Source organism: Psammomys obesus, unplaced genomic scaffold, assembly GCF_907164565.1.
Source record: "Psammomys obesus unplaced genomic scaffold, mPsaObe1.curated_primary_1811, whole genome shotgun sequence".
NCBI classification, from domain to species: domain Eukaryota; kingdom Metazoa; phylum Chordata; class Mammalia; order Rodentia; family Muridae; genus Psammomys; species Psammomys obesus.
Window position 1 is genome coordinate 1008594 of NW_026596092.1, and position 27390 is coordinate 1035983.

General features: G+C 50.2%; 1 protein-coding gene across 3 annotated transcripts in view; it reads right to left on the bottom strand.

Moving 5' to 3' along the window:
* Positions 1-27390, bottom strand: part of Nfatc1 (nuclear factor of activated T cells 1) — a 105837-nt gene that overhangs the window by 57293 nt on the left and 21154 nt on the right. For all 3 annotated transcript variants that reach the window (XM_055628019.1, XM_055628020.1, XM_055628021.1), the window contains exons 3-6: positions 19501-19660; positions 3512-3714; positions 1892-2064; positions 35-175 (exon numbers count right to left, since the gene is read on the bottom strand). In XM_055628019.1, coding sequence (XP_055483994.1) covers positions 35-175; positions 1892-2064; positions 3512-3714; positions 19501-19660 — 677 coding nt within the window. The remainder of the gene's footprint in view (positions 1-34; positions 176-1891; positions 2065-3511; positions 3715-19500; positions 19661-27390) is intronic.

The following is a 27390-nucleotide window of genomic DNA, read 5'->3' on the forward strand; positions in this document are numbered from 1 at the left end:
GCAGAGACTCATCTGGCCATCCTGAAGAACATACCTGGAGCCTTCTCCACGAAAATGACCTTAGAGTCTTGCAGAAAGTTATGGCCGGATAGCACCATTTTCTTCCCACCAATGACTGGGTAGCTGTCCGTGCTCTGCTTCTCCACAAGGGGCAGCTCCTGGGCCGACCGCTGGGCTGTGTCAGAGGAGGCAACAGTGAGTGAAGCTGTGTCTTCGCTGCCTGCAGGAACCCTAGCTGGGCCCCAGGTGCTGCCATTTGACATAAATGTTCAGATGTTCTGGGGACTGACAAAGCCCTTGACTTGGGTCTTAACCCATGTCATGTGGAAGACTGTAGGTGCACTGTTCCAACTATGTCAGAACGTGGGCCATGCTAGAACAACTGTCTCCAAAAGCTGCAAGCCATCTGAACTCTGACTTCTAATGCTGGTCCCTGGAGTGGAAGGGCCATGAGTCCCTCAGAAGAGCTGGGCAGGAAGGCTGTTCTAGTGCTAGACTGAGCCTGGGGGCAGGGGCAAAGCAGAAAGCTTGACTGCCCCTGGGAGAGAGCCAGTCGGGTATTGGCAACTTCGTGAGGGTGGAAGCGGCAAGGGAGCCTGCAGAGGCTGGAGACAGGTGACATTCTGAGCATCTGCGTCAGATGGGTGTCCCCAGACTCCCTTCTGTCAGACAAGCCAGGGCAGGGGAGAGTTCACCTCATAGGGAAGAGGATCCAGCTTGAGAAAGTCAGGTGTCCAGTGGCTTGAGAGAGAAGGAGACAGAGGGTAGTGCCACGGGCTTGTGTGTGTGACTACAGAAGACTCAGCTTGTTCCGAAAAGCAGGGATTAGTTGAATCCACAGGTGAGCCTGTTTCACAGTCCAGGGGGTAGGGGCCATGGGGGGCAGAGCTAGGGAACTCAGCATGGAACTAAAGATCCCGTGGTGGAAGTCTCCAAGGGGACAATGCCAGAGCAGCTGGACAATGGGCACAGCCTGAAGGCCCTGGGAATGACCGGCAGGGGCTGGCCAAAACTGTTTGTGCTTCCTCGTAGGTCTGGATGACCCTACACAAGTCCACTTCTCCGGATGGGAGAGAGCTTCTGGGTAGAGGGAGGCAGAGCGGATAAACCCTGACAGGGTTCCTGGGACATATGTGGCTTGTTAACAAGGGACCAACCCTGTATGACATAGGAAGGTGGTAGCCATACACGTTCCTCTCCAAGGCCAAGGAGTCCTTGCCCACATTCTGGAGGCCACCTCACATATTAAAAGCAAACACTTGGCACTACGAGGGAAGATGGATAGTCGTGGAACGTTTTAAAAATTCAGGTCTGAGACATGGGGTATGGACCCCTGGGCAGAGCATTTGTTCAACATGCATGTACAAAACATGTACAACACACACACATGCATGTGCATGCGTACACACACAACCTGGAGATAAGAAGTAGAGACTAGAAGAGAAGAAGAAGGGAGAGGGAGGTGGCAAAAAGAAAAAGAGAAGGGAAAGGAACGGGGTGGGAAAGAGAGAAGAGAAAGGGGAGAAAGATGAAGAGGAGGGGTTATTTTGGTTTGTCTAGTATGGCGGCTGGAAAGCCAAAGTTCCTTTTCTCAATTTCCCCCAAACGAAGAGGGAATAAATGTAGATGCGGTCAACACAGCTCTGCTTCACAAAAAGAACTTTGCCTTTTACTTCTGTAGTTGCCAGGGCAGGAATGCTTCGTACTTTGGTCAGATTCTAACCAGCACCCAGCTGCACGTGGGAATATGTACCCCAGACAGACCCCTCTTAGGTTGATATGGAAGTTGGGTCGACCTAAGAGGGATCACAGTTTCCGGGAAGCCTGCTAAAACAGACCTTTGATGGCACAGCTCAGAGCAAGCGCTAACACAGCATGGCCTGCTACTTACAGCACTCGATCGGGTTTGAGGCAACCTGGAGGGACAGCGTCCGGCCGTTGGGCTGTGGGATGTGAACTCGGAAGACCAGCCGAACCCTGGTGTTCTTCCTCCCGATGTCCGTCTCCCCTTTCCTCAGCTCAATGTCAGAGTTTCTGAGCTTCAGGATTCCAGCACAGTCGATGCTGTGGAAAACAGAAGCCATGGCTTGGCTGTAGGGCCTGGCACTGAACAAGAGGAGCACCTGGCTGCCAGGATGGACCACGACTCAGCCTTCCTGCTGGGTGCCCCAGCACCCCCTCCCTGGGGAGAAGCCTGTGGGAAGATGCCAGCAGGGTAGGAACCGAGTAGCTGTGTAGACTATGGTCTCCTCCTGGGACCACATACTCACTGCCCCAGACATCACAGACCCCACAGAGGACAGAGGGCGTGACAGAGAACTGTCAGCTCTGAGAGAAAAAGCTTTCAAGGATCAGCCTCCCTGTGCACCTGGCTGCACCCCAGCCAATGTCATTCAAGGCCTGGGACACTGTTTCCTTTGTTCATTTTAAGATCTTTTATGATTTGTAAAACTTTTCTTCTAGCGTTTCATGTAACTTCATTTTGCTTCATAATTTCACTCAAATTTAGGGTCCAGTAGAACATGCCATACATTAAAAAAAAATCTTGATATAATGAATCCAATACCTTTTCTTTCTCCGTAAATGTTAAGAAAATCAAGCATTTGCTGCCCATGTCAAGCAGTATGTGGGACCTGTAGACCAACACACACACCAACGTAGCCCTCAGGGTATGTCTTGGGCTGCGTGGCTGTGTTTGCTGAAGGCCCTGCCCTACTACAGTATGTTATGGTAGAGTGACCATAGCCGTTGTGGCTGACCCTGCCTCCTCTGAGACCCTCTGACTGTGTCCTGTCCTTGGGAAATTCAGATTATGCAGTTGGAGAAGTAAACCCAAGGGCTGACAATGAAGTCCTGCAGAGTAAATCCCTTGGGCCCCTGAGAAGTTGACACACAGAGACCGCTTTCCCTTTCATCTGCATCTTAGAAGGCTTAAAGCTGTGAAGAACATGTCAAAGTGCACACAAAGTACTCTTCGGCACGGCCCCACCCTCCTGCCTCATCTCCTGCGCTCCCCTCACCAGGCTGGCCTCCTTGCAGGTAACAGAGCCCTGCTCAATATTATGCGATGTGCTCTGAGCTTATTAATAAATTCTGTTCTAGGCTAACTGTGCACCATATGGGCTTTGCGCTCGGGATCTGGCCATATCAGCCATGCCCGCAGGCAGCCTTGAGTGAAAACACTGTGAGGCACTGAGGCACTGACCTCCCTTCTATTTCCATGTTTATTTCAACCGGCCTGAGTGAGTGCTGCTGCATGCAGAAGTAAACAGGTGTTGTCTTTTGGAACCAAACGCAGGCACTGGGGGCAGTGCTTACAGCTGTGCGGTTGACACACGCTTAGGTGGAACAACACACAGCACCTGAGAGCCCAGAAAGATGCAAATCTGCCGTAAAGTCTCTTCAGGCCCTTGCCACAGGGCCTTCGGCCTGGGAGCTGGGACCAAAGCAGCAGGGGCTGGGGCAGAGCAGCAGGAGCCTACACCTCAGGCACGGCCCCCATTCTGCTTACATGGCTCGCATGTTATTTTCTGGAAGCAATGGGATCTCCAGGACTTTGGTGTTGGACAGGATGGCCTCATGGCTGGTGGTGGAGACGGTCTTCCCCGTGATCCGGTGGACCTGGTAGAAGGCATGGGGCCGCAGCAAGCGGTCATCTGCTGTCCCAATGAACAACTGTAGTGTGAGCGGCTCATTTTCCAAGTAACCATGTAGCTGGCAAGAAAACAAAACAAAACAAAACAACAACAACAAAAAACCTCACTAAGCACCGTGCACATGAACTGCTGGGACTCAAGCTCAAAAGGAAAGCTGTGCCCAGTGCCCAGTGCCCGGTGCCCAGTGCCCTGTCCTCCAGATTCATGTGATGTAATATTAGTTCTTCTTAAAATTATAATTACAAAATGCAGCCAGGCACAGTGGTGCACATCTTTAATCCCAGCTCTTGGGTGGCAGAGGCAGGCCACTCTCTTAATTCAAAGTCAGCCAGCATCTACATAGTGTCAGGATGGCCAGAGCTACACAATGAGGCACTATCAAAAAATAAAATAAAAACTAAGGTTTCGTTGTCCTGCAGGCCCTGGGAATAGCTAAGAATTCGAACTTTCCTGGTCCTATTTTCAAAAGACACAGCACATGTCCCCACACATGCACCAATGTACAAATGCACGTCTCACACATGCCTTTGCACATGTATAACCAGACAGGCAGTGTGCACACGGGCTCAGACGCACCTAGAGGCAATGAGCAAATGTCTGCACTTCCACACAATCATCACACGCACCCATAAAGCAGCATTCATACAAAAACTACACACAGTTACACATGCACGATATTCCATGTACACACACAAAGGCAGCTTGCACACTGCTCACACACTACGAGCAGCAGGGACAACGTGGAACACTCCTATGCTCACTGCTCTCCAGGTGAAGCTGCCACGGAAGGACCATGAGTCTCTAGCCAAGCCTGATGGTCCCTGGCATTCCCAGCTCACATCTGTCTTGTGGGGCTTTCTAACTGGCTTCTGAGAAAGGAACACCCTTCCAAGCCAGGTGAGCAGAGCAGGCATGGAGGTGGCCTGGCTTCTGTGAACGGTGGCCTCACCTCAAGAATTCAAGAGCGTAGGCTTTGCCTGCTTCCTCAAATCAATCCTGCAAGTTTCCCAAAAGACAGCCTGATTTTCCACATTCAATCATGGGACAAGTTAGCAGACTACTCACTCACTTGTGATTGGTAAGAATTGTATAAAAGCATGCATGCATGTACTGTAAACACAGCCACACAGACACGCACATATACGCACACACCCACCAAACCGTGTCTACGCCATCTTTCCATGACAGTCCTTTGTACCTCTCCTTCAGAAAGAAGTGAAAACAAGTGCCCTGTCAATGCTGGTTGCACAGCTGACCTCATTGCTGCTCACACAAGTGGACACAGAGCACCTTGCCCCCAGGGACAAGACACAGTGAAACTGCCTGTGCTCATAGCCACCATCCTTCCCACCATAGCTGCATAACTCAAACCAGGACAAATAAACTTCTCCCAGGCCACTGGTGGGTGACTTGCATTTCAGGGGACATCCACAATGTGGTCCTTGTGCAAAAAAGGAGCACCCTTCACAATAAATAACCAGAGTTTAGAAGTGGGGTCACCAGAGCTATCATTCCAGGAGTCAACCTTGCTCTCCTTTGGTCCCCAATGTGCATTCCCTCCTCCAAAAGTTAGTTATTAGAAATGTGTGTCTCATGGCATTTAGTCAACAACTAAGGAATGTTGGGACCAAGGCATTGCAACCTCAGGGAGAATGTGGACAAAGGGGGGCCCTTCATGCTGTGTTACAGGGTAGGGAGGTTCCTCCATGGCCCTGTGAGGACATGGGAGGACTGGGAGAGGACTGCCACAGGGCCTGAGAACTGTTTGGTCCTGTAGTCTGTGCTCACTCTCCTACTGTTCTCGTGACCTCTCTTCTCACTTGGACTAATTTCAAAGTCTTTGAAAACAGCAATGGTGACAAACAGTGACAACAAGAGAGTCAAACTGTTCTCTCCTTAGGCAAGTCATAGCCACAAAATATGTCAAAAGACCACTGTCGCCACCCAAAGGCCTTTAAGCCATGGGCCAAGAGCCTACAGCCTCCATCAAACCCATGATGAGCATTGAGGTGCCCCACTTGCTCAGAGGCCTTGGGGGCTGCAGGTGATATGCCTGCACAGGGTGACCCTGGTCCCAGCCGCAGGGGAACCTAGGATAATGAGACTGAAAGACTCATACAAACTGAGGAAAGTCAGCCTGCAGGCCTGGCTTTGGCTCCCCTGCCTTCTTGAAGCCGCCCTTCCCATCATTCTATTCAGAATCATGAAATCTGTCCACCCCTTGGGCCATGCTTGTGATGTCCCATAGTGCCCAGCTGCCCTGAAGGAAGCCTGGGTTGGATGATGTCAGGAGCCACCCGTGCTTGCTATGGGCTTCGAGGACACAGTCAATGACTAAGTGTAGCCTCCTCTGGTCACTGTCATCCACTTTGCTAATGGCTAAGCCCACAGCCCCTCACGGAGGCCACAAAGAAATGGCCTGGCCACAAGGTGGCAGAAGGGCTGAGGGCTGGAACATGGAACTCAGAACCAAGAGTGACATTTAGGTGGAGACCTGAGATGGAGTCTGGTTTTAGCAACACAAAACAGGAGGGAGGTGAACAGCCCCCACCAGAAAACACCAATCAGTCTTCCAGGGTCCTGCAGTGAAAAGGGTGACGTTCTGTGGTGGAAGAGACCCTAACGGGAAAAAAAAAGCCTCAGCTACAAGAAGTGGATCCACAAATTCTTGGAAAGGGAAAGGGAGGTTAGAGGGAAGAGAACAGCTACAGAGGACCCCAGGCTTTACCCACTTACAGCTTGTCTTTCCAATGTAAGTCCAGCCTTATGGGCTGGTAGGGGATTGTGCCCTTCATTTTGAAACACTGGGGAAAAAAAAAAAACAATGAAACCTAGAAATGGGAACCAGAAAAATCAGACAGTGCAATTAGCTGCTGCTCAATTTTGATGTGGGCCCCCGGGTATTGGCTTTTTACAAGGCAGTGGGGCTTCTCACATGTTCCTCATGCAAAGGTCTCAGCCACTGCCTCTGGCCTGATGCATGCCAGGGGCTCATTAGTAGAGGCACAGGCACCATGGCTTTCATTAGGTCCTGTGATCCACCAGCATGTGGCACGCAGCCAGTGCCAGCCCTACCTCGAGATGAAAGGACCAGGGACTAGGACTGTACTTCAAACAGGTACAGCCCAAATCCTCAAGTTCAATTACCAGCCCACCCAGCCACCAGCAGCAGCAAGAAAAAAATGTGTTCCCCACTCAGCAGAAGCTAATGGGGCAGAGGCTCAGGGCTTTGTGGCTTCAATAAGCAAAGGAGGCCAGGTGGAGTAGGAGCCCCACAAAAGGGCTCACCTCTGATGGCTGGAGTAAAAGCACACCTCCTTCACATGGAGGAGGCCAGCAGACCACCACATGGACTTGGAGAAGCTCTGTCCCCTTCCTGCTGAATTGGTACAAGGTGATAGGCATTGACAGCACCCAGAAGGCAAAGGAGAACTCATCTGAGAACCCTGCACACCAACACTTTTCTTCAGCAAAAACCTTCTCTTTCCCAACTCAAAGCCCCACGAGGCAATCTGGGATGACTTTCTGTGAGCCCACAAATTTCCTCCCAGGCCAAGAGACTCGTCCATGCAGACACTCGGGGTTTAGACGAGAGTAAGAAATGGCTTGTGCCCATCCACCCAGAGACTCCACAGCATAGCTCAAGCCACAGAAACCATGCCTCCACACCATGTTAGCAAAAGACACAGAACTTCAGTCCCTGTCAGATGGCCCATCACTGACCAGTGTCAGGAGAGGGGTCCGCACAGTCGGGACACTGAGGGCCAGCGATCCTCTGGAGCTCTAAGGAAAGCTGGGGCTGGGAACACCAGTCCTCTATGATAGATCACCAGGCAAGACAGAGGTGGATAGAGAACTCACAGCACACTGCACGGTGGAGAGGCAGACCAGAAATAGCGTACTGGTCCCTGTGGCTGCCACCACGCAGATGTCACAGCCGTGCACACAAGAATCTGTGATGAAAAGATGGGATGGTGAGTGTTACAGTATGCTTGAATACGCAGCCCAGCCACTCCCTGACAACAGCGGCTCCAAGGGGACCCTTGTCTCCCCAGGCCTCTGGGCAGCTGCTGATTAATGTTGAAAATTAATGCTTGTCCTGTGGCAAGCCCTGAGTGCATGTGCCACAGCCAACAGAGACTCTGGCAGTCATCTGGGCGGTTTTACAAGTGTCGACGAGCCCTGCGCGAGACAGTCTGCATGGCAGGTGCAGATGGCAGTGCTCTTGTTCCTGTCTACACACATGTGTTCACAGACGTGTAGCTCACGTCTTTTGTGCCCTGAGTCATGTCGGAAGGATTTCTCTCTGGACCTGGATCAGGAGCTATGGGCCAGGCTCTGTTTCTGTTTCGTCATGTAGTCACAGCATCTGTGAACCAGATCACTTGGGATTCACTAACAATGTGTGAGATACTTTCAGGTGGGCCATGTGCTAAGAGCATGCGCAGGTGCCTGCCGACCACAGGGTCCTGGTCATCCTGAGACAGCACAGTGGGGCGCCAGAATGCTACAGGGCTGTCCCTTCCCCAAGCTCCCCCATTTGCTGTGGGCCTGGCTGCATGAATGAATATTGCAGATGCCACATAGTCTCCCTTCTATGGCCATCAGCACAGAAAGCCACCTCTTCCCCCTCGGGCCAGAGTGGTCACAGCCAGCAGCGTCTGAATCTGCGGGGACAGAGTGCTTTTTCCTTGTGAACTATGAAGCTGTGTGAGCACAGAGGTCCCTGCAGACAGCGCTTGGTCCGGGCCTCAACCTCTGGGAGTCAGGCACTTGTCTCTTGCATTATGACGAATCTACTAAGAAACCATTAGTCTGCATTGGATTAGAATAGTTTTACAATGTGAAATGTAAAAACAAAACAAACAAACGAAAATCAAAGACAATTGTGCCAGTTGGTGTTACTCCATCTTGTGAAATTTAACACAAGAATACGTAAATACATCTAGATTAAAACCTTCTCAGCAGGCAAGGCTCAGAGTGAGCCGAAGCTCTATCCCAGCCTGGCTCAGGCCAGATGACTTCAAAAGGACAACTCAAAATCCCCCCAGGACCCCTGCTATGACAGTCTTCTTAAGGCATGGAAGGCAGTGAACACGGTATAATTTTAACCTTTGGAAACATATCATTTCAGTGAAAATAGGAATATTTAAGGCTTAACCTGGGAGGTAAATATCTATTATTTAAAGCACGAAGTTTACTTTAAAAAAAGAAATCTAAGCTAATTCACACATCTTGATGCAGGGGCCTTCTCCCTCTTGCTCCTCACAGTGTCTGTCAGAACAACGTTTATTAAGTTACCTGTCAGACCCACATCTCCTCGGCTTCCCTCTAAATGAAACAAAATGCATTATTCCATTTGCACGGGGTAAGCACTCCTCAGTTTCCTGCACATTAAAATGTTTGTTTTTAGCTCCTGTGCCACCTCAGCACTTACATAGTGAGCTGACAGGCCAACAGGCTGATGGAGGACAAATTTATTCAGGGCAGAGGTTGGGCCAACACACACACCTTCATGCACAGCAAGGGAAGGTCTGAATTAACTGGAGAAAACCTTTTGCCTTTCAGCCACATGTTCTGACTTGGTTACTAAACAAAGGACATCATCATGTCTTCCACCAAGACATAATGCATGCTTGAAATAATGAACTTGAGGAGAAATTTGCTTTCGAGACCCTGAGTAACGTCAGCCACGAAGACAAGATACCCCAGAAGACAAGAGAAAGCAGTTCACAGATTGGTCTCTCTTTCCTTCCTCTGGCTGGGGATCACCCTACGGAGGGTTTCACTATTTTTCTTCTACTTGGTTAATTAAGAGTTCATGTTGTACTCACATTATCTCAGATTGTTTTCAGCCCTAATTCTTCATTATAAAACACCGCTGCCCGGGGACATCTCTTCCCAGGGACGGGAAGTATTCTGTTAGTTCTAGTTCCCTCTCCTGGAGACGGCAGAGTACTGGTCTCCTAGTGGAGCACAGAGGCACCCTGATGAGAACTCGGCACTTTGCCTTGGGGGCCTTCACTGCACCCGTAGGATCCGGGTCTGACCATCTTCCTGCCCCACAACCTGAGAGGGTAGGGGCATGATGTCGCTCTAGTGAGGTGAGGGCCATCAAGCCAGCTGTAGCTAAAGGCCCAGCCCCTGGTAAGCTGCTGTTCCTTGGCAAGGGTGCCCCCCAAAGCAACGAGCATTGAAGCATCCTGGCTGCAGAACTGTTTGTCACTCAGGATGCCACTGCGTGCCCGTCTGGGAGGAAAGAAATGAACAATGAGGGCAGGACCCCTCACAGACACTCAGGGGGAGAATGAAGCATAGCTTCAGAGCCAGGCTGCGGTGGAGGCCTGTAATCCCAGCACTCAGGAGGCAGCGGCAGGAGGATCACACGTCTAAAGCCTGAATAGGCCATGGAGTGAGTTTAAGGCCAGCTTGGACAACTCAATGAGACTGCTATTTCAAAATGCAAGGTTAAAAATGAGATTAGGAGTGTAGGCCAGTGGTAAAGAATTTGCCTAGCATACATTACAAAAACAAGACAAAGCCAGCTTCATATACTCGGCAGCACCTGGAAGGGTGCCAAACAGACAGCACTTGCCCTGTTCTGCACAACCAGGAGGGGCACTTTGCACTATTAGGCGCTCACAGTCCCAGAGAATGCAAAACTCGGGAAACCCCAGTCCTCTAAGCAAGGGCTGCAGGACACAAGGCCTCAGGACTTCCCCATGAGACGGGTACAGCAGAGCTTCAGGGCTCAGCTCCCTAGCACGGGAGGCAGGAGTTACTGTCCCTGCTGCTCAGCGGAGCATGCTACCCACAGAATTCACAGCAGCGATTAGCTCTGCAAAAACAAAATCAAACAGAAGATTCCCGATTCCAGGGTGTCCCAAGTAGGCATATGTGTGCACATGTACTGACATACGTGACATGTGTACCTGTTTATGTATGCCTAAGCATGGGCTTATGCACGTAACTATTCATGTACATAGGAACTGGTGTAAATACTTACCTTCAAGAGAATTATGTGCGTGTGTGTGTCATGAATGTGTGTGTATGTGAGTGTATGATGTGTGTATGTATGTATGTGTGTGTATGTGTGTGTATGATGTGTGTATGTATGTATGTGTGTTTGTGTGGTGTGCATTTGAGCCTGCATTGTATGAGCACACGTTTTGGAGCCTGTCACTCCTGTAACTCTGAGGACTCTTTCTAGGAGGACACTTACATACTAATGATCCAAACCATGTTTATAAACACAGACAAAGCTATGTCTAGTGTTGTTCCCCAAATCCTGAGGGCTAGTGGCCAGGGCACACATGTCTGAAACAGTCTGAAGCTGAGGGCAGCACAGCTAAGCAGAGAGAGGCGGCACGTGGCTCCTTCAGGTCTTTTTATGTACAAACTTTCTCAACCTTTCTGAGAAGGCAGAAAAATAATAAAATGAGAACCAAAATGGGTGTGTTCATGGAAATATTTCAAGGGCATGAATGTCAGAGACCACACACACTGGCAATGCCTGCTGGGCCTTCACTGGCAACCTCACTGTCACACCTTCATGGGGACTTGATTTCCACTGGCAAAGTCATTCCACCTTGCTGAGGGCCTGAAGCTGTTCCAGATCCCTAATAATCTGTTGTTTCATTTACTCAAAAATGTCTCTTGGGGCTGTGGGAGCAGCTCAGGCGGCAGCGTGCCTGCCTAGGATGCCCTAGCTTCATCCTCAACACAGCGAACAAATCTGTGGAGAAAGGCTGATGTTCCTGAGGCACCCACAGAAAAAAGCATGTGCTTTCAATGGAGGCACTAGGCTCAAACATGCCCCTCCTTCCTTGCAGAGGCCTGGGAACCCGGCCTCCCACCTCCCAGCACCTGTCCCCTGCTCAGCATTTGGTGCGGTTTCCCACATAAGAGGCCTGAGCGCAGGTTCTCAAGAAGGAAGACACTCTCTGTGGCTTTCAGAAAGGGACTGTGAGCCTCATGGCGCTCTGCCTCTTGAACGGACAGACTTCAGCCCGTCAGAGTTTAGAGCCCTGGCTCCCTGTCTTCATGGGAAGCACACATGCCACCGAGGCCCTGCCCATGTGCGGGCATCTCCAGTACTATCTTGTGCCACCTGTGAGGTCAGAGTCTGGACTTGGCCCCATCCCAGGCAATAGTTCACTCACAGATTTTGTGCTTCCTTTCCTGAGCTGAAGGAGGCTGGGACAGACAGGAAGTAGGGTAGGGGGACATGGCAGGCCAAGGAGAAACCAGTTTTCTGAAATTTTTCCTTTGCCTCAGATATTCATCAGATGCAAATTCTGTGACCTGTGGTGCCATAAGCAGTGGCAGGACCCACAGAACAACTCAGAGTGGACATCTGAGGAACGTTGTTCACAGCCATAGCCAGGATGCCCCTGGGTATGGATCTCAGGCCTGCACCTCAGGGCAGCTGCCGTCCGCACACGCTCGCTCACTCTCCAGCTCAGCACCTCTGTTCTTCTCCCAGACGGCCACCTCCTGGCCTTGTATGCTGACTGGGAGATCAGGAACCTCTCTCCCCCTTATTTGAAGGCTCCTTAGTTAGAAGTGGATGGGGTTCCCCTTCAAGATCTGGGCATCAACCAGATATTGTGGGAATTTTAAACCAGGGGCATGTGGCTGAATCAGGGTCCATTGTTCTACACAAGATCGAGGGACCACTGCACAGGACTGATTCCCACCAAGCCTAGGGGCTTGGAAGGGGTTGGGGAGAAAGACAGGCACAAACTCAGGCAAGATGCAGGTGGAATTCAGACCTCACCATGTCTCAGCAACCCCCCCCCAAGGCCTCAGTGTCCTCAGGACCTGTCAGCATGGCCAGAAATCACAGATCAGTGAGCCCCGTGCGTATCAGCCTGGATCATCTCTGTACTGAGCATGACATTTAGCATCCCTGAGGCTGGCCCTGCAGATGGCAGCGTTCACCCACTCTCTTCCCACCTAAATCCAAGGAAAGGGACACCAAAAGCCAACAGACTCCCTCTGCAAAGCTGCAAGGCAGATACAGAAACTCCCCAGATAGGCTCAGTACCTCATAGACTAGGCCACAGTAGGCTCAGGAAGCAGCCACCTGGACACCTGCCTGGGAATCATCCAGACTCCACAGTGATTCTCTAGGCTAGTGCTCACCTTGTGCACAGGGAAGAGGCCCTCAAGAGCAGCCTCCTATACCATGCCACGTAGTATGTCCCAACATGCCACCATGGTGACACCAAGTCCAGACATACAAGAAAATATGGCTGCTGTCCTGAACTCCAACTGTTTTGCCTTGCAGAGTCCAGCCTGTGGCTGCCAGCATTCTGGATGCCACACTAGAGGGGTGTCAGCCCTCGACTGCTCCTTCTCTCAGCCTTGGGTCCACGCTAAGAACATCTGCCCAAAGAACCAGTGAGGACATGATTACATGCTTGCCTAGACAAGGCCTGCTACCATTTGTGCTGATGCAGACCAAACTGCCTCCATCCACACAGGATGGAAACCAGTGTTCTCCCAGGAGACGAACCCAAGGCCACTGGGCCAGGGAAGGCACACAGCAGCAGACCCTCTCAACCCACACCTCCCATTGTGGGCCTGAGTCGGAGACAGTCACATGACAGGCAATGAGACAGCACCCATCCTTCTGAGACTCCCAAGAGAACACTCTCTACAGTCACAGCTTCACACCCACAATTTGTATCTCCTTCACATCAGAACAGCGCATGGGTAGACGGTGACATTTGTGGTGCCAATGAGTCCTCAGGACCAATGAAAGCCACAGAGGCATCAGGAAGCGGGTCCATGTGTGGTCACGAGCCAGCCAGAGACACACTGCTTCCTGCCAGCACTGCTGCTAGAAATGCTGGTTCTTGTTTTGTCTCCAGCTGCATAGTCCTCACCTCACTGGCCTCCACGGGTGGTGCTTGGGAGCTTAGGGTAGAAGAGGGGCTTGACCGGACCTATGTCATCTGGCTAACCAAAAACAAGCCCTGCTAGCACATGACTAGAAAACCACCAGCAGGTTCTGTGCCCCCAGTGTTATCATTTAAACTCTGTCCCTTGCCTGGAACAAAGGAGCCACACCTTCCAAATCAGGTCTGGGGACTTGGTGACAGGCCTGCAGATGGTTTCTTTAAAAAACACAGAAATATACAAATGTGCTTTGGCTTGAATTCCAGGTGTGGGGTGTGGGACTGCCTGGCAGCAGCTGACTCTGATTTGCCTGATGCTCTAGCAGAAGCGTGGTTTTGCCAGCTGCAGTTTCTGCGATTGCGGGGTGTTTGGAATTCTGGGAACTTTTCAGAGGGCCTAGAAATGCTAGAGCCCTGAGAGGTGGGGTGGGACGTTGTTGGTCGTCCCAGAGGTCTCTTTCTCTCTCCCCGTCTATCCTTCCTTCTCTCCTATCTAGTGATAGAGGGTGAAACCATGGAAATAAAGGGCGGGGGTGGGAGGAGGAGAACCCACGAAGTAGCAAAGACCGCCTATTTGTAGGCTCCTTGTTTTGGGAGGGGGCTGGTGTATGTCTATAGCTCTGCTTGTCTTTGCTCCCAGGTACACACAGTGTACTCACAAATGGATAGTGAGAACCCATATGAAGCCTTAGCCTTGGGAACATCGTTAGAGCTTAACAGAGGGCGGTTATTTTCTTCAGTGACACTGCTGTGGACAGTGTAAGCAAACAGGGCCAGTCTCCACTTCGCTAACATGGGTATGAGAGCTCATCAGCTCGAATTGTCTGCCACCCCATAGCTTTGCTATCGGGAGCTTGTACAATAAGCAAAGCTGTACTATGATCAGGAGACCTGTAGCTTCCCTCAAGGAATTCCCATGAAATTTATGTTTTCTGAACAGTGGACATGAGTGCTGACTGCACATGCAGAAGGGAGAGGAAGCATTCAGGTGAGCAGGCAAGTCACCCTGTGCATGATGGGAAGGGACAGGAGAGCATTTGCCTTGGAATGTCCTGAAAGGAGAGAGGACTCCATGCAGTGTCCAGCCTGATCCATAAAAAATTAATCTAGACCTCACGCAGGTTGGCTGGCTCTGAGAAGACTAGGGCCAGCATGGTTCTGCTTTGGGGTCAGGGCTGCGGGTTAACCTCTGCTATGTGCATGTTTTAACAGCTTGCAGCCCCAGGCAGAGTGAGGTGCTGTGTTTCATTGGCCCTCTGGGGACCTGGTGCTCTTACCAGAACACCTAGCAAAACCCCCTCACTGGCCCTTGAAGGACATTGGCTCTCTGCGAGCCTCCAATGGTGTATATTCCAAAGAAGACACCTGGGAGAATGGAGGAAGTAGGCTGACACACGACACAGCATTCCAGGCCACTGAGCCAAATGACGAGGTACCTTCTGGCCACAGGTCAGAAACACCTCAGGAACCCGTTCCTCACAATGTTTTTGACACTCTAAAATCTCCCCCCTGGGACTTGGGGGAAAGACACCACCAAGAAAGAAAAGAAATTATAACAAGATAAAATAAATTATAAATTATATATATAAATAAATTATATAAATATATAAATTATATATATAAATTATAACTGGCTAGAAGACAATTTTAACAACCTGAGAAATGCAAGTCACCTCCCAGTGGACCCCGCAGCTGTCTAATGTCTTGAATGATAGCAAAAGCACCTGCCATGAAACCATATGGGAGAGGGACAAGCTAAGTGACCTCCAAAGGGTCCTTAAGGCCATGAAACGCCACTGGCCTCTGCCCAGACCCCTGTGCTGGAGCACGAGCCAGGGCTTGTCATGGCATCCCCGATGACTCTGCCCTGGTTCCATAATACCCTCAATCAACTGCTGTCTGTGCCCTGAGAGTATACCACTTATATTCACGAGCAGTCCAAGGTCCCCTGTCTGGGCCATTGCTCGTGTCTCTTTGGTCTGAGTCCTTCACAGCCAGACAGGGGCTATGCTGGTCACTGTCCTAAATGCCAAGTGCTGCACTGCGAACCTTAATGTTGGGAACTGACCAGCTTCTGAGTGTTCATATTTCAGCAGACTATTAATTATTCAAGCAGAGCAGGCCTGTGTGTGATGCAAAGATGCTATCAGGCAAGTCATTTTGGTGATTGGTAAACAGAGCTGGATTCTGTGACCCCCCTCCCCAGGTGGGAGACAATCCTCAGACCACAAAACACCACACATGCTGCAGTGGGGGCCCCTAAAAGAAGGAGTCCACAAGTCCACAATCCACTCTAGGACAACCTAGACCTCCCTGCCTAGCTTCTGGAGAATTTGGATCCTTAGCTAGCCATGGCTAAGACCCAGCAGACATGGAGAACTGATAGCCAGAGGCCAGATCAAGGTCGGGGGGGAGGGGGGTTGGACAAGGATGATGCTCAATACAGTCTTGCTGTGCGGAGCTAGAGAGGCCCTGACCAGCTGCCCCTGCTTTAGACAAAATATTTGTGACATCTGGTCTACCAAGGCAAGTACCATGGTCAAGGGAAACCTTGCCCCTTTCTCACTGGTTTCAGTATGACATTGGAAGCAAGACCACAGCACACTTTAGAGAGATGTAGGGGCCCCTGTCTCTGTAACTGACAGAAGACAGTGGACAAAGTAGGCAAGGGGAGCAACCGTGTCACCAAGGATGTCCCCACAGACTTTCACAGACCATGTGCATCTAGGGGCTGCAAGGTGGCTCTTAAACTGGTCCTATAGCCTATAGGTAAGCCCGTACCAGTCCTTCATTGAGTCCAGAATAATCCAAAATTGCTCATTCTGATTTGGTAAAATGTTTTTCAGTTGATGGCATATTCTAAGGTCATCATTCATTATAAAGAATTCTTGAAGACTGGGTAGCTTGGTCATTATGAAACGGCTAGTGGGAGCCTGTGGCTATTTTGAGTGGCTGGTCCCTAGCATGAAAAAGACATCTATGGAAGAAAAAGAGGCATCATCCTGGTGGAAAATAATGAACCCTGAGAACGCCAATCCAAAGGAGAGTCTCTGGCAGAGGGAGAGTGCTAAGAGCCCGGACAGAGAAATGGCTTAGTCAGGTCCTTCACAGATACTGGCCTCTCCACTGAGAGCAAAGCTGGGCCAGGCACAGGTGCCCTGTCCTTGTCTGAAATGTATGGCCTTTGGTTCTACCCGTGTGTCCAAGTTTGGTCCTTGTCCCAACACCACATACAAGGAAGAGGGTCATTGTCCAGAAGCCTCCTTCTGGACCCCAAGTCCAAGGGGCACAGCCTCCTCCCTTTTACCATTGTACTCTGGGCATTACTGGGGTTTTCCATTCTACAGATTGCTGCTGTATTTACAAAGAAACTTCTAAAAACGCAGAGGGAAATATGATGGTGGATCTACTTCAGACAGAGTGCTGAATGAAAGAGAGCTTTCTAAGTTCTGTGTGAGACGGAAGCCCTGAGCAGTTATGAATACAACCGAGACTACTGGCCACAAAATGGTTCGTGGAGTGTCTGCACACCGGGCATGTGGAGTGGTCCATACCCTCACCCAGACGGCTGTGTGATGTATCCACCTCCACGAGCAAGACGATTAGACACCAGAGCTGCTGGTGCTGAAGGGTGTGTCAAAATAACCCAGAGCTTGGGGTAGAACTCTGTGGTTACACAGCCTTCGTGGCAACCAAGAGAATCTTCTATTTTTGTGTGTTTCATAATTACGTGCAAATTCTATTTTTATCCAATTTGTGGTCCGCCAACCAAAAAAGAAAACAAATCCCCTAAAATGCCCTCTTTTTAGCTGTTTACCTCACACTGGCATAGGTGTGAGCTCACTTTGTGAGAATACTACAGAAAACTCCTTGGATTCCTAATTTCTCACAATGAGTCGTACAATAAAACCTTGCATTTTTGGCTAGGGATTGTTTTTCTTTGCCTTTCAATACTGTTCGGGGGTGGGGGGGTGGCTATTCTGTGGCAGCAGCACCAGCCTGACCTGGTTTTGCCACCTTCCCTTAACACCACTTTAAATAATTTAGAAGGTGCTTCTTAAACACTGTTTTAAATTTCACCATTCCTCAGAAATGCCTCAATTTCCTGGATATTGTCTTCCCTGATAGATCAATGTTGCTCTGTGCTCACAGCGCCCGAAGCCTGGTTCTCCAGGGGCAGCATGTCAACTCCGCAGCTGACACACACGGCGACGGGTATCAGTGGCTGACAGACACAAATTCCCCCAAACACAAGGCTCCTCACACTCCTCATGGCTTTATCTCAGAAGCAGCTGAGGTTCTCACAACCAACAGAAACCAGACCCAAGCCAGCAGAGACTCGCATCTGCTTCATCTTCCTGATGAAGGCACAGTGTTTGCACCCCCACACGCCCAGCACTCCCCCCATCTCCCCCCTCAACTCTCGCCCTGTGCCTCTCGCCTATATGATCCAAGTAAGCGGAGGCGCTTGGCCATTATCTCGCCACTTACTTTTCCTGCCTTTCCTTAACAGACTTATTTCCTCTCTTATTAAAATCCATTCCATTCAACAATAATGCACTTTCATCCCATGAAAGCCACAGCAGGAAAGGAGAGGTAAATACCTGTAGTTACCCAGCGCAGCTGAAGGCAGGCTCTACCTGACCTCTTCCACCTGGGAAGGTAGAAACTTAAAATGTCAAGCTGGCTGCTGTGTGTGTGCCGATGTCGCCTGCCTTTTATCACATCCAGCAGCTAACAAAGTGGGTATTAATTGGCATCAAGCACACAGGCCACAAATATCACCGTAATATCACCCACAAGCGCGGCTAAAGCGCTGCATCTCTGCACCTCGCCTGGCTCATTCCATGTGGCTGATTGCTGCGTTGGCAAACAGCCATTTGTCTCCATGGCCTCCTGCCTTTGCCAGCTTTTTATTTACCTAAGTGGAATAAAATAAAAGTACAGGGTGCCCTGCTGAGTACCCCTTCCAGTTTGCATCAGTCCTGAAATAACAGGGGTGGGCACCCAGGTTCATGATGTCGGGATACTGGGTAAAGAGCGCTCCCTAACACCATGTGACCCAGAGCCAGGCAGAGAACAAGCACTTCTCTGTGGCACTAGAAACAGTAATGTCCGGGGGTCTAAAGCTCACGGGTGACAGGTGTGACACCAGGGAGCAGTGACAAACTCACACAGCCCTTCAGGAAGCCACAGTGACGTCCAGGTGGAGAAAGGAGGGGAATCTGTGATGTTGCTGTCGGGCCTCCTACTTTCCAAAGTGCCTTCTGGCTGCCGCTAGTGAACACTGTTTCTACGCCAAGTATTTTTTTCTTCCCCAAAGTGCCACAGGTGTGACTGTGCCCATCTCAGCCACCTTCCCCTCAGAACTCCAGCTCACAACCTGCCCCCTCAGACCCTACCCGTAGCGCCTCCAGGCAGGCTGACAAGCATAGACTGCCCTGCAGGCCTGAGACCCCGCTCTTCCTCCAGTCCTACGTGTGTGGTGTGGGTGGAAGGTATGTGTCTACTCCAGGGGCAGAGATTGTGGAGGGAGAACAGAGCTGCAGAACAGTTGGTGAGACAGAGCCAGGTGTGCGGGTAGGTCTGTTTGGGGCAAACCTTTAAACCATTAGAGATGATGTAATGCAAAGCACTGTATGGTACCCACAGCCAGCCCCTGACTCACAATGCTCCCACCTACCATCTTTCTTCTAACCTTATGTTAGTGTGAAAGTGATACCCACTCAGAAAAACTGCACTCTGACTTTTGAATTTTGCTCAGCCAGCCCCTCTGTGAGGAGAGGAGTAGCTAACCTTCGGCCTCACGGTGCCTGTGGGAGGGTGTGTGGTCAGTGAGGTGTTTAAAGTCTAAGGAAAGTCCCTAGCTGTGGCTCCGAAACTTTTAGGCTGAGAAGTGCCAAGACATGAGCTTGGCAGGGTCGCAGCAGACACCATACCTGCACAACGGGGTGTCCTCCAGCTGATGCTTTCACAGCCCCCCGGCTGCCTTCTGTCTCGTAGTGAGCCCTGTGGTGAGACTTGGGCTGCACCTCGATCCGAAGCTCATAGGGACCAGAGTGGGATGGCAGTTGCCAGTCAAGGGCAGGCAAAGATGGGCTGCAAAGGAACAGAGGAGCTTTAAGCGCAGGTAGAAACCAAGACACGGTTGCCCATGCCGTACCTGAGGCACCATCAGTGGATCAGTCCTCAGCGCTGTCAGACCTGACATCCATCAGCACCCTGATGGGAGAGTAAGTCTCTGTAAGGCCATGATTACAACATCAGTATCTGTGGTCAAAGCTTGAATGAAAGAAATCACCTAGTCTTTAAAACGCTAACTTAATCTACTGCCCAGAGCAATGGAAGATGTGCAGAGCCTGCTTACAGCCAGGAGAGTCACCAGTGGGGTGCAGGGCTCTGGACACCCTTTGCTAGGAGCAGGAAGGGTCATCGTCTTCTGCAGAGAGCCCCGAGAGGCATGCTTGGCCAAATGGGGCTCTGGGAATAACTGCCCCCTGCAATGCTAAGTTACAGCAGACTCAAGAGAAAGAAGGAATTGCTTGGCCCACTCCCTCCTCCAGACTGTCCCTTGTTTCCATTCCAGTTATAACAAGATGCACCTGTGTTTGTCACCATGTGGGTACAAGCTGGGCCATCCCTGCAGGAATCTGACTCACAAACACGCAACAGTAAGTACGCCGCATCTGCCCGGCACAGAGGAATGCTGATGGCATGAGCTGGGCCCATCTGTAGTGCTCCCTGAGGCTTCAGAGAAACATTACAGAGGGACAGGCTTCCTGATTCTGCCAGGCGGCCATGCACTCAGCGGCTCACACTAGGCCTGTCAAGGCCGTTTCCTGTGTATGTCACATACCCTGCTCCCAGCAGCTGTCAGGCGGAAGGAAGAGCAACAGAGTAGGGGGTTGTCCAGGAGGGAGGGGGCATCCTGGGGAAGACACCCCATGGGAGCTGAGCGGCCTCTTGCCTCCAGGACAAGATGCATTTCCAGGCCTGTGGGGCCACAGTCCTCAGAGCCAGAGGAAGAATGGGTACCCAGGTGTTGGGGAGGAGGCACTGCAAGACAGCCCACAACTGTAACTCTTTATAGTGTTTCTTACATCTGCACAGAAAGACTGTGCTTTGCTGTGAGCAGAAATACAAACGAAAACAAACTTCACAATGAAAACTAGTTTCAAACCCTAGGAAAATTTAAAAAGAGTGACACAGACAGGCGTATAGGCAGGCAGGCAGATAGAGAGACAGACAAAGAATGATGAACAGGGGCAGAAAAAAAAAAAGGATGATTTACACATTTAAGACTGTCAACTCTGATTAAAAAAAAAAAAAAGATAAATCAGACAGCTCTCCAACCCCACAGGACTGCACCTTAGATGAGATGGGAACGAGGCTGGAGGAGAGAACCTGGCTGACCACCACCTGTCCACGGCTGCCCTCCTGGGGTCTGAACTGCAGGGCGTCACAGCGATTCCGCTGCTTACAGGGTCTCTGATGTCAGACCCGGTGGCTGTGATTGCCTGCTAAGGATGTGCACTCAGGACTGACCCACAATTTCATACTTCAAACACACTTTCAACTCAACTCCATCCTTATAAGAGTTCCATTCACTGCAAGCCAGAAAACAGCTGTCTAGGCAGGCCCCTGAGAACCTTGATTTGTACAAATGAAGTTATTTGAAGTTACCTACACACTTTAAAATCTGAGATCACACACCACCGATCCAGAGACATTGTGGATATGCAAGGGGAATGTCTTCACAAAACATATAATCTGATATCCTAACTTGTTAAAAGAAAGATCAATGAGCATCTTAGTACATTCATAAGGAAGTTGTTTAATCGAAACATTACATTTTATTATGCAAATATTACTTTATGGCTGGACTTTGATTACTAGTCCGTTGCTATTAGAAATGCCATTGATTAATGTCTACATAATTAAATCAGGGACTGTATCTTTGCCCAGTCCTGAACACAGCGTCAGCATTTTGGGGTTCCTAAGACATTAGTCTTATGCTTCCAAGAGTTACCAGGAAGCTCCCAACACCAACACCAACTTGTCAAAACATCAACCTGATATACTATACTTTATTCATTTCCAGAACTGTCTCCCCAGAAGGGTGCTGTTTGCCCCCTACACACAACACTTGAATTCAAGCCAGAAAGCAGTGGACCGTACATAAAGAATGAATTCAAGTGAAAACAATACTTCTGATCCACCATAAGTAAAACCTCTGGAACTATCTGGCCCCTGATCATCTGCTCAGTTTTGGTCCTGTGTCTTACTGAAGACCTTTAAGGCCTCGGGATACTCCCGTGGCTTAGCCTCCACCCCAGCAGGGCCTGCCTCCTTCTCTGGATCTGCTCTGAAGCTGCACCTATGAAGTACAATCTCATGTCATAGAGAAACACCAGGCCTTGTTAACTCTACATGACAGACAAACATGCTAAGACACAGCACAGGGCCTGGAGAGGTGGCTCAGTGGTCAGGAGCATTGGCTGCTCTTCCAGACGACCCGGGGTTGATTCCCAGCACCCAGGTCAGACACTCACAACTGTCTGTAACTGCAGATCCACGAGGAGCAGACACCTGTAGTCTTTACAGGCATTGGCACACATGTGCACACACGCATACATACACACAAAACTAAAAATAATAAAATCTTAAAAATAAAACAGATTGAGCCCTAGAGAGATGAAACATTAGCTGAAACTACTTCCTGCCAAGTATGAAGACCTGAGTTAGAGCCTCAGGACTTTCATGATTGAAGAAGTTAATGTACTCCTGCAAGCTGTCCTCTGACCTCCACGTGTGTACTATATGACACAACCACTAAAGGAACAACTCAAAGAAACACATTACAGAACAAAACATGTGCAGCCTGGATGTGAGTAGCCTGTAGTTGGGCCATGTTGCTGGCTAAAGCATGTTTACCCATGCTTTAGATCTCCCTGTCATTTTGATTGGCACATGGATTGGTATATTTATTTAGCTTATAATTTATCCTTCTCAGGTCTCTGATCACCTTGATGGCTATGCTAAGCTAATGGTAGCTTTGCAGCTAAATATCAGACAATTAGATCCAACAGTGGAGAGATCTGGAGTGTGCCCTCTTTTCCCCAGAGGCCTCACATCAAGCTCCCAAGAAAGTGGTTTTAGCTGGGCGTGATGGTGCACACCTGTAATCCCAGCACTCTGGGGGTTGAGGCAGGCGGAGCTCTGTGAGTTCAAGGCCAGCTTGGTCTACAAAGTGAGTCCAGGATAGCCAAAGCTACACAGAGAGACCCTATCTCAAAAAACCAAGAAAACAAAGACAAAAAAGTGGTTTTGTGTGTGTGTATCAGCATGAATATGTGTGAATATGTGTGAGCAAGTGTGTGTGTGTGTGTGTGTGTGTGTGTGTGTGTGTGTGTGTGTGTGTGTGTTGATTCTGGGGTCTGGAGGACCTTGGGTCACAAAGCAGTATGGTATCCTGCTGTAGGGTCTGAAGGGAGCAGGCTAATGTAGCCTCCATGCTGTGGGAGGAGGGATAGGGGCAGAGGTTGCGTGGGAATGATGGGCAGCTTCCCCTGATAATGGGCGAGTCAGACCTTCCACAGAGCTTGGTATGTGGGCATGTAGGCGTCATGCAGGGAGAAGCCACCAGCTCTCCTGTTTTGAATCACTGTTCCCATGAGAAAAGGCTCCGCCTCCTACTGACAGGAAGCATGAAAACGCTTGTTGGCACACAGGTCAAAGCAGAGACCAGCTCCTACCAGATCCCACACCCGAGGCCACAGTGGGCTCACGTTCTCTGTTCCTGTTTACACCAGGTCCACAGTTCCCAGCTCACTGCCCCTGAGCATCTGAAGTTGGTGCATGGAGCCTGCCAGGCTCTTTGGGGGAGCTCATCTCTCCAATGGGCCGCTGGAGGTTGCCAGCATCATCTCCCCGCTCCACCTCCCCGTGTATAGCTTCTGCACAACCTCACTAGCCTCTCATCCGGCTCAGCTAGGCTGCTCAGTGGCACCCAGGTGTGCCTCTCCTCCCAGCTCCCAACCTGCTGTACAGGTGCCACATCCCGGGTGGGAACCACGCATGTGCCCCAGCCCAGCAGTCAGAGGACACCTGTGGGCCACAGAGTCTTTCAAGACAAAGCTTTGCTCCACGTTTGTTTTCCCAGTGCTGCCCTTTGCACGTCTGCTACCACAGGGTCCCAGGAAACTAACCCAGTGTTCTTACTGCAGGAAGAAGCACGGTGTCACCTTCATCTGAGCTCAAGGCCAAGGCTGGGAGGGTGACAGCTAAGGACTGAGAGTGTCAAGGCCACATAGTTTCCTCTCCCGTTCAGACTCTTCATCTACTTGAGGCAGGGCCTGGTAGTCCAGAAGCCGCCTAGTCACCTCCTGTGGATAGTGGTGGGAGGGGCAAGCTTGCTCTGTGCACTGACCTCTAGGGTTAAAACAGTGACTGAATACCTGGGCTACCACAGACAGACATGGGTATCTGCCCCCGAAGACATGCAAAGGCCACTGGGCTACTCTAGAATCTGGATCCAGAGGATCCTAGAGGTCACACCAATATGACAGACAGAAGAGCCAAACAACACCTCCATATGGGGGTGTGAATGTCCCAAACAACTTCTGTCGGGAAGTAAAAAGGAGAGGAGGAAAAAAAACGAAGATCCGAGGGAGGAATGCTGATAAAAGAAAGGGATCCACCCAAAACCCGAGTCCAGCAACTGCTAGGACAATTCCAAATTAGGGAGCTGCAAACACTGGCCTGAGATGGGGGCTTAATTTACGTGAGTTTCTACGTGAGGTGATGGTGACATAATCAGTTTGGTTGAATTCCTACCTTGTACACATTAGAACATGTCAGCTGAAGCTTCGAGAAGCCAACAGGTGTTTAGGAAGAGAAGGCAAGCAAACAGAGGCAATGGGCAAGCCAGGACCCTCCATGCTGGAGTTTTGTACTTAAAATGTCTTGCATTGGAAAGCAAAAGACATGGCTTGTCAGGGGCAGATTTAGAGTGCTGAAGCTGAAATGATCACCATGGCAGAAAAAGTTACATGGTAAGTGTTCTTTTTATTATGTGTATATTTTTAAATCACACAGTGATGGCAGCCAGTCAGGGGTGGCACACACCTTTAATCCTAGCACTTGGGAGGTAGAATCAGATGGGTCTCTCAGTTCAAGACGAGCCTGGTCTAGAGAGTGAATTCCATGATAGCCAAGACTACACAGAAACCTTGTCTTGGGCGATGGGGGTCAGGAAGGATGATGACAGAAAAATGAGTACACAGTAATGAACCTGGTTTGTATAACAAAGAAATAATGAATGAGTTGTTTTGTTGTGGTAACTCTGTGTGAACATATGTGTATGTGTCCATGTGTGATAGGATGACTTGGTCATTGACTTCCACCTTACTTGAGACAGGGTCTCACTGGCCTCCTGCTACATATGCCAGGCTAAGCTGGTCCGTGGATTTCTAAAGAGAAGGCAGTTTCTGCCTCTCATTTTGCCCCTGGACTGCTGAGATTACGGTAACACATGACATGTGTGTTCTAGGGAGCCAAACTTGGGTCCTCATGCTGTGTCAACTGTCATGGAAAGTCATCCCAGCTGCAGGGACAAGAGTAATTCCTGCGTGGCAGTACCCAGAGGGGACACAGTTTTGCTTAAGTTATTTGGGTAAAATATTTTCAATTCTGAGCCTTTCATAGTTAAAAGCCCTATGCATGCATATCTTCCAGGAAAACATGAAGGCTGTCTATGCTTTGGTCATCTAAAATCCATGAAGCTATGAACCTAATCTAAGCCTAAAGTCTGCTGTGAAAGAAAATGGAAGCAAGTTAAAGGGAAAGAAGAGTTTTGACTTTATAACACATTGTCTCAGGGACAGCAGCCAAAGGCTTTCCTTAACTAAGAAGGGAGAGAGAAAGAAAGAAAGAGAAAGAGAAAGAGAGAGGAGAAAGTAGATAGTAGGGAAAAAAGGAGGGTCAGGGAAGAGGAAAGGAGAAAATGGGGAGGGAGAGAGGGAGGGAAGAGAAAGTGTTGCTGAAGGCTATCAATGTACTTCTTGGCTGGTTCTGCAAACTTTGAGCCTCAAGGGCTCAATTTGTCCATCCATCCAAGGCCAAGCCCAGGACCACCCAGCAACACTGTTCAGAGTGCACATCTGGGCCGTGCCCCCCCCTGACCACAGGACTCTTGGCCTGGGAAAGCTTGCCTCACCCAAGAAGGGCTGGCCTTCTTAGAGGTTGACCCGGTACCTGGACAGAAAAGGAGTGGGGGCCACCTCAGACAAGACAGACAGCCTAGGGGACAGCCTGATGGAGGCAGAATACATGAGTTGTGTTTTTCTCACGATGTCTGAACATGAGTGTCATCTCTGCCCAGGGTTCCTGGCTGCCTAGCCCAGGCTCCTGAGCTCCTACCTTACCCAGAGCAACCTGGAAGGACCTTAGGGACCACAGGCCCCAACAGCCAGACCCTTAACAAAATGTTTCCTCTTCAGTTGGAGAGGGTGGGGATAGGATCAAGGCCTCAGCAGCCAGGACGCTTTGAGATATTCTAAGGCTCTGGCACACAGCACTGTCCTGGCTGAAGACTGGTGACTGTCCATCTTGTCTGTTGGACTAGTGTCCTAGGCAAGTCACAAAAAATAATGGCTCCTCTACACCCAAGGGGAGACAGGTACTCAGCATGGGCCCCACCCCTGGGTGTAAGCAGGGATAGAGAATGAAAAGTACCCAGTTCCCAATTTACCTGCCTAGAGCTGGGCTCAGGACAAAGGAACTGCCTCCCCCTTTTGTGGTTCAGCCTCTACCACAAGGCTGTGCAGTACAAAGTTTTCCCTGCTATCCAGGACCTGACACAGCCTAAGAGTAATAATAAGGATGAGTATTCCACTCATCTGTGCTCTACCCACATAGTCCCTGTGCTGGTCCCATGGCTGGGGCAAAGGGCAGGAAAAACTAGGGACTCTTGCCAAGGAGAAGGGCAGAGCCTAGTAGGCAGGAGCCCCTGTAACAGAAAGCAGAGTGAATGCCTGACCCCAGGGTATCTCACAAGCCTCCTCCTGGGAATCTGAAGCTCAAGATTGCCCTCCAAGGCTTGGCATCATATCTTTGTTCTGATCACTCTTGCCACCTTGGTCATGGGTGGCTGGAGGGCAGAGCTTATGTGCCAGGTCGAATCTCCAGGCTCCGGGAGACCTGGGCTCCTAAGTCCCGGGACAGGCTCCAGAAAGGTCTCTGCCCTGGCCACCTGTTTCAGACTGGAAAACAAAGAAGAAAGAAGGAAGGAAGGACAGATGGAGAATTATTTCCCAGAGGATTTTTGTGGGGAAAGAACTGTGCAGCCTCTCCCTCTGTCCCGGGGCAGGCCGGCTTCTGCATACCCTGCATTTCTCTTGAGTGCCCACCTTCCTCTTCCACACAGTGCCTTTCTCTAGCCACCAAGTGACTCCCGCAGCTGCAGCCCATCCCGTACTCACAGCACTGATGTTTTAATAATGAGAATGCTTTAGGACACACCTGCCATGCGTTACTTATGAAAAATGAAAATCAAAACAAACTGACACAATAACTTGAACATCACACTAGTGAGGATAGGGCAGGGCACAAGCAAGTGACAGGATACTTCTGACACTCCCTACAACTTGCTTTCCAAGTGACACTGAACTAGTGGCCGGTCAAGTTCTGAAAGTTGGTTCAGCCTGTCCAATATGGTGCCAGCCTATAGGGAAGCCACTGCCATTTATCGTTGTTTAAAGCAAGCTCCCTCCTTTCAGCCATGTTTCCCTGAGCTGTCACAAGGCAGACATTCCTCAATCATCACGAGA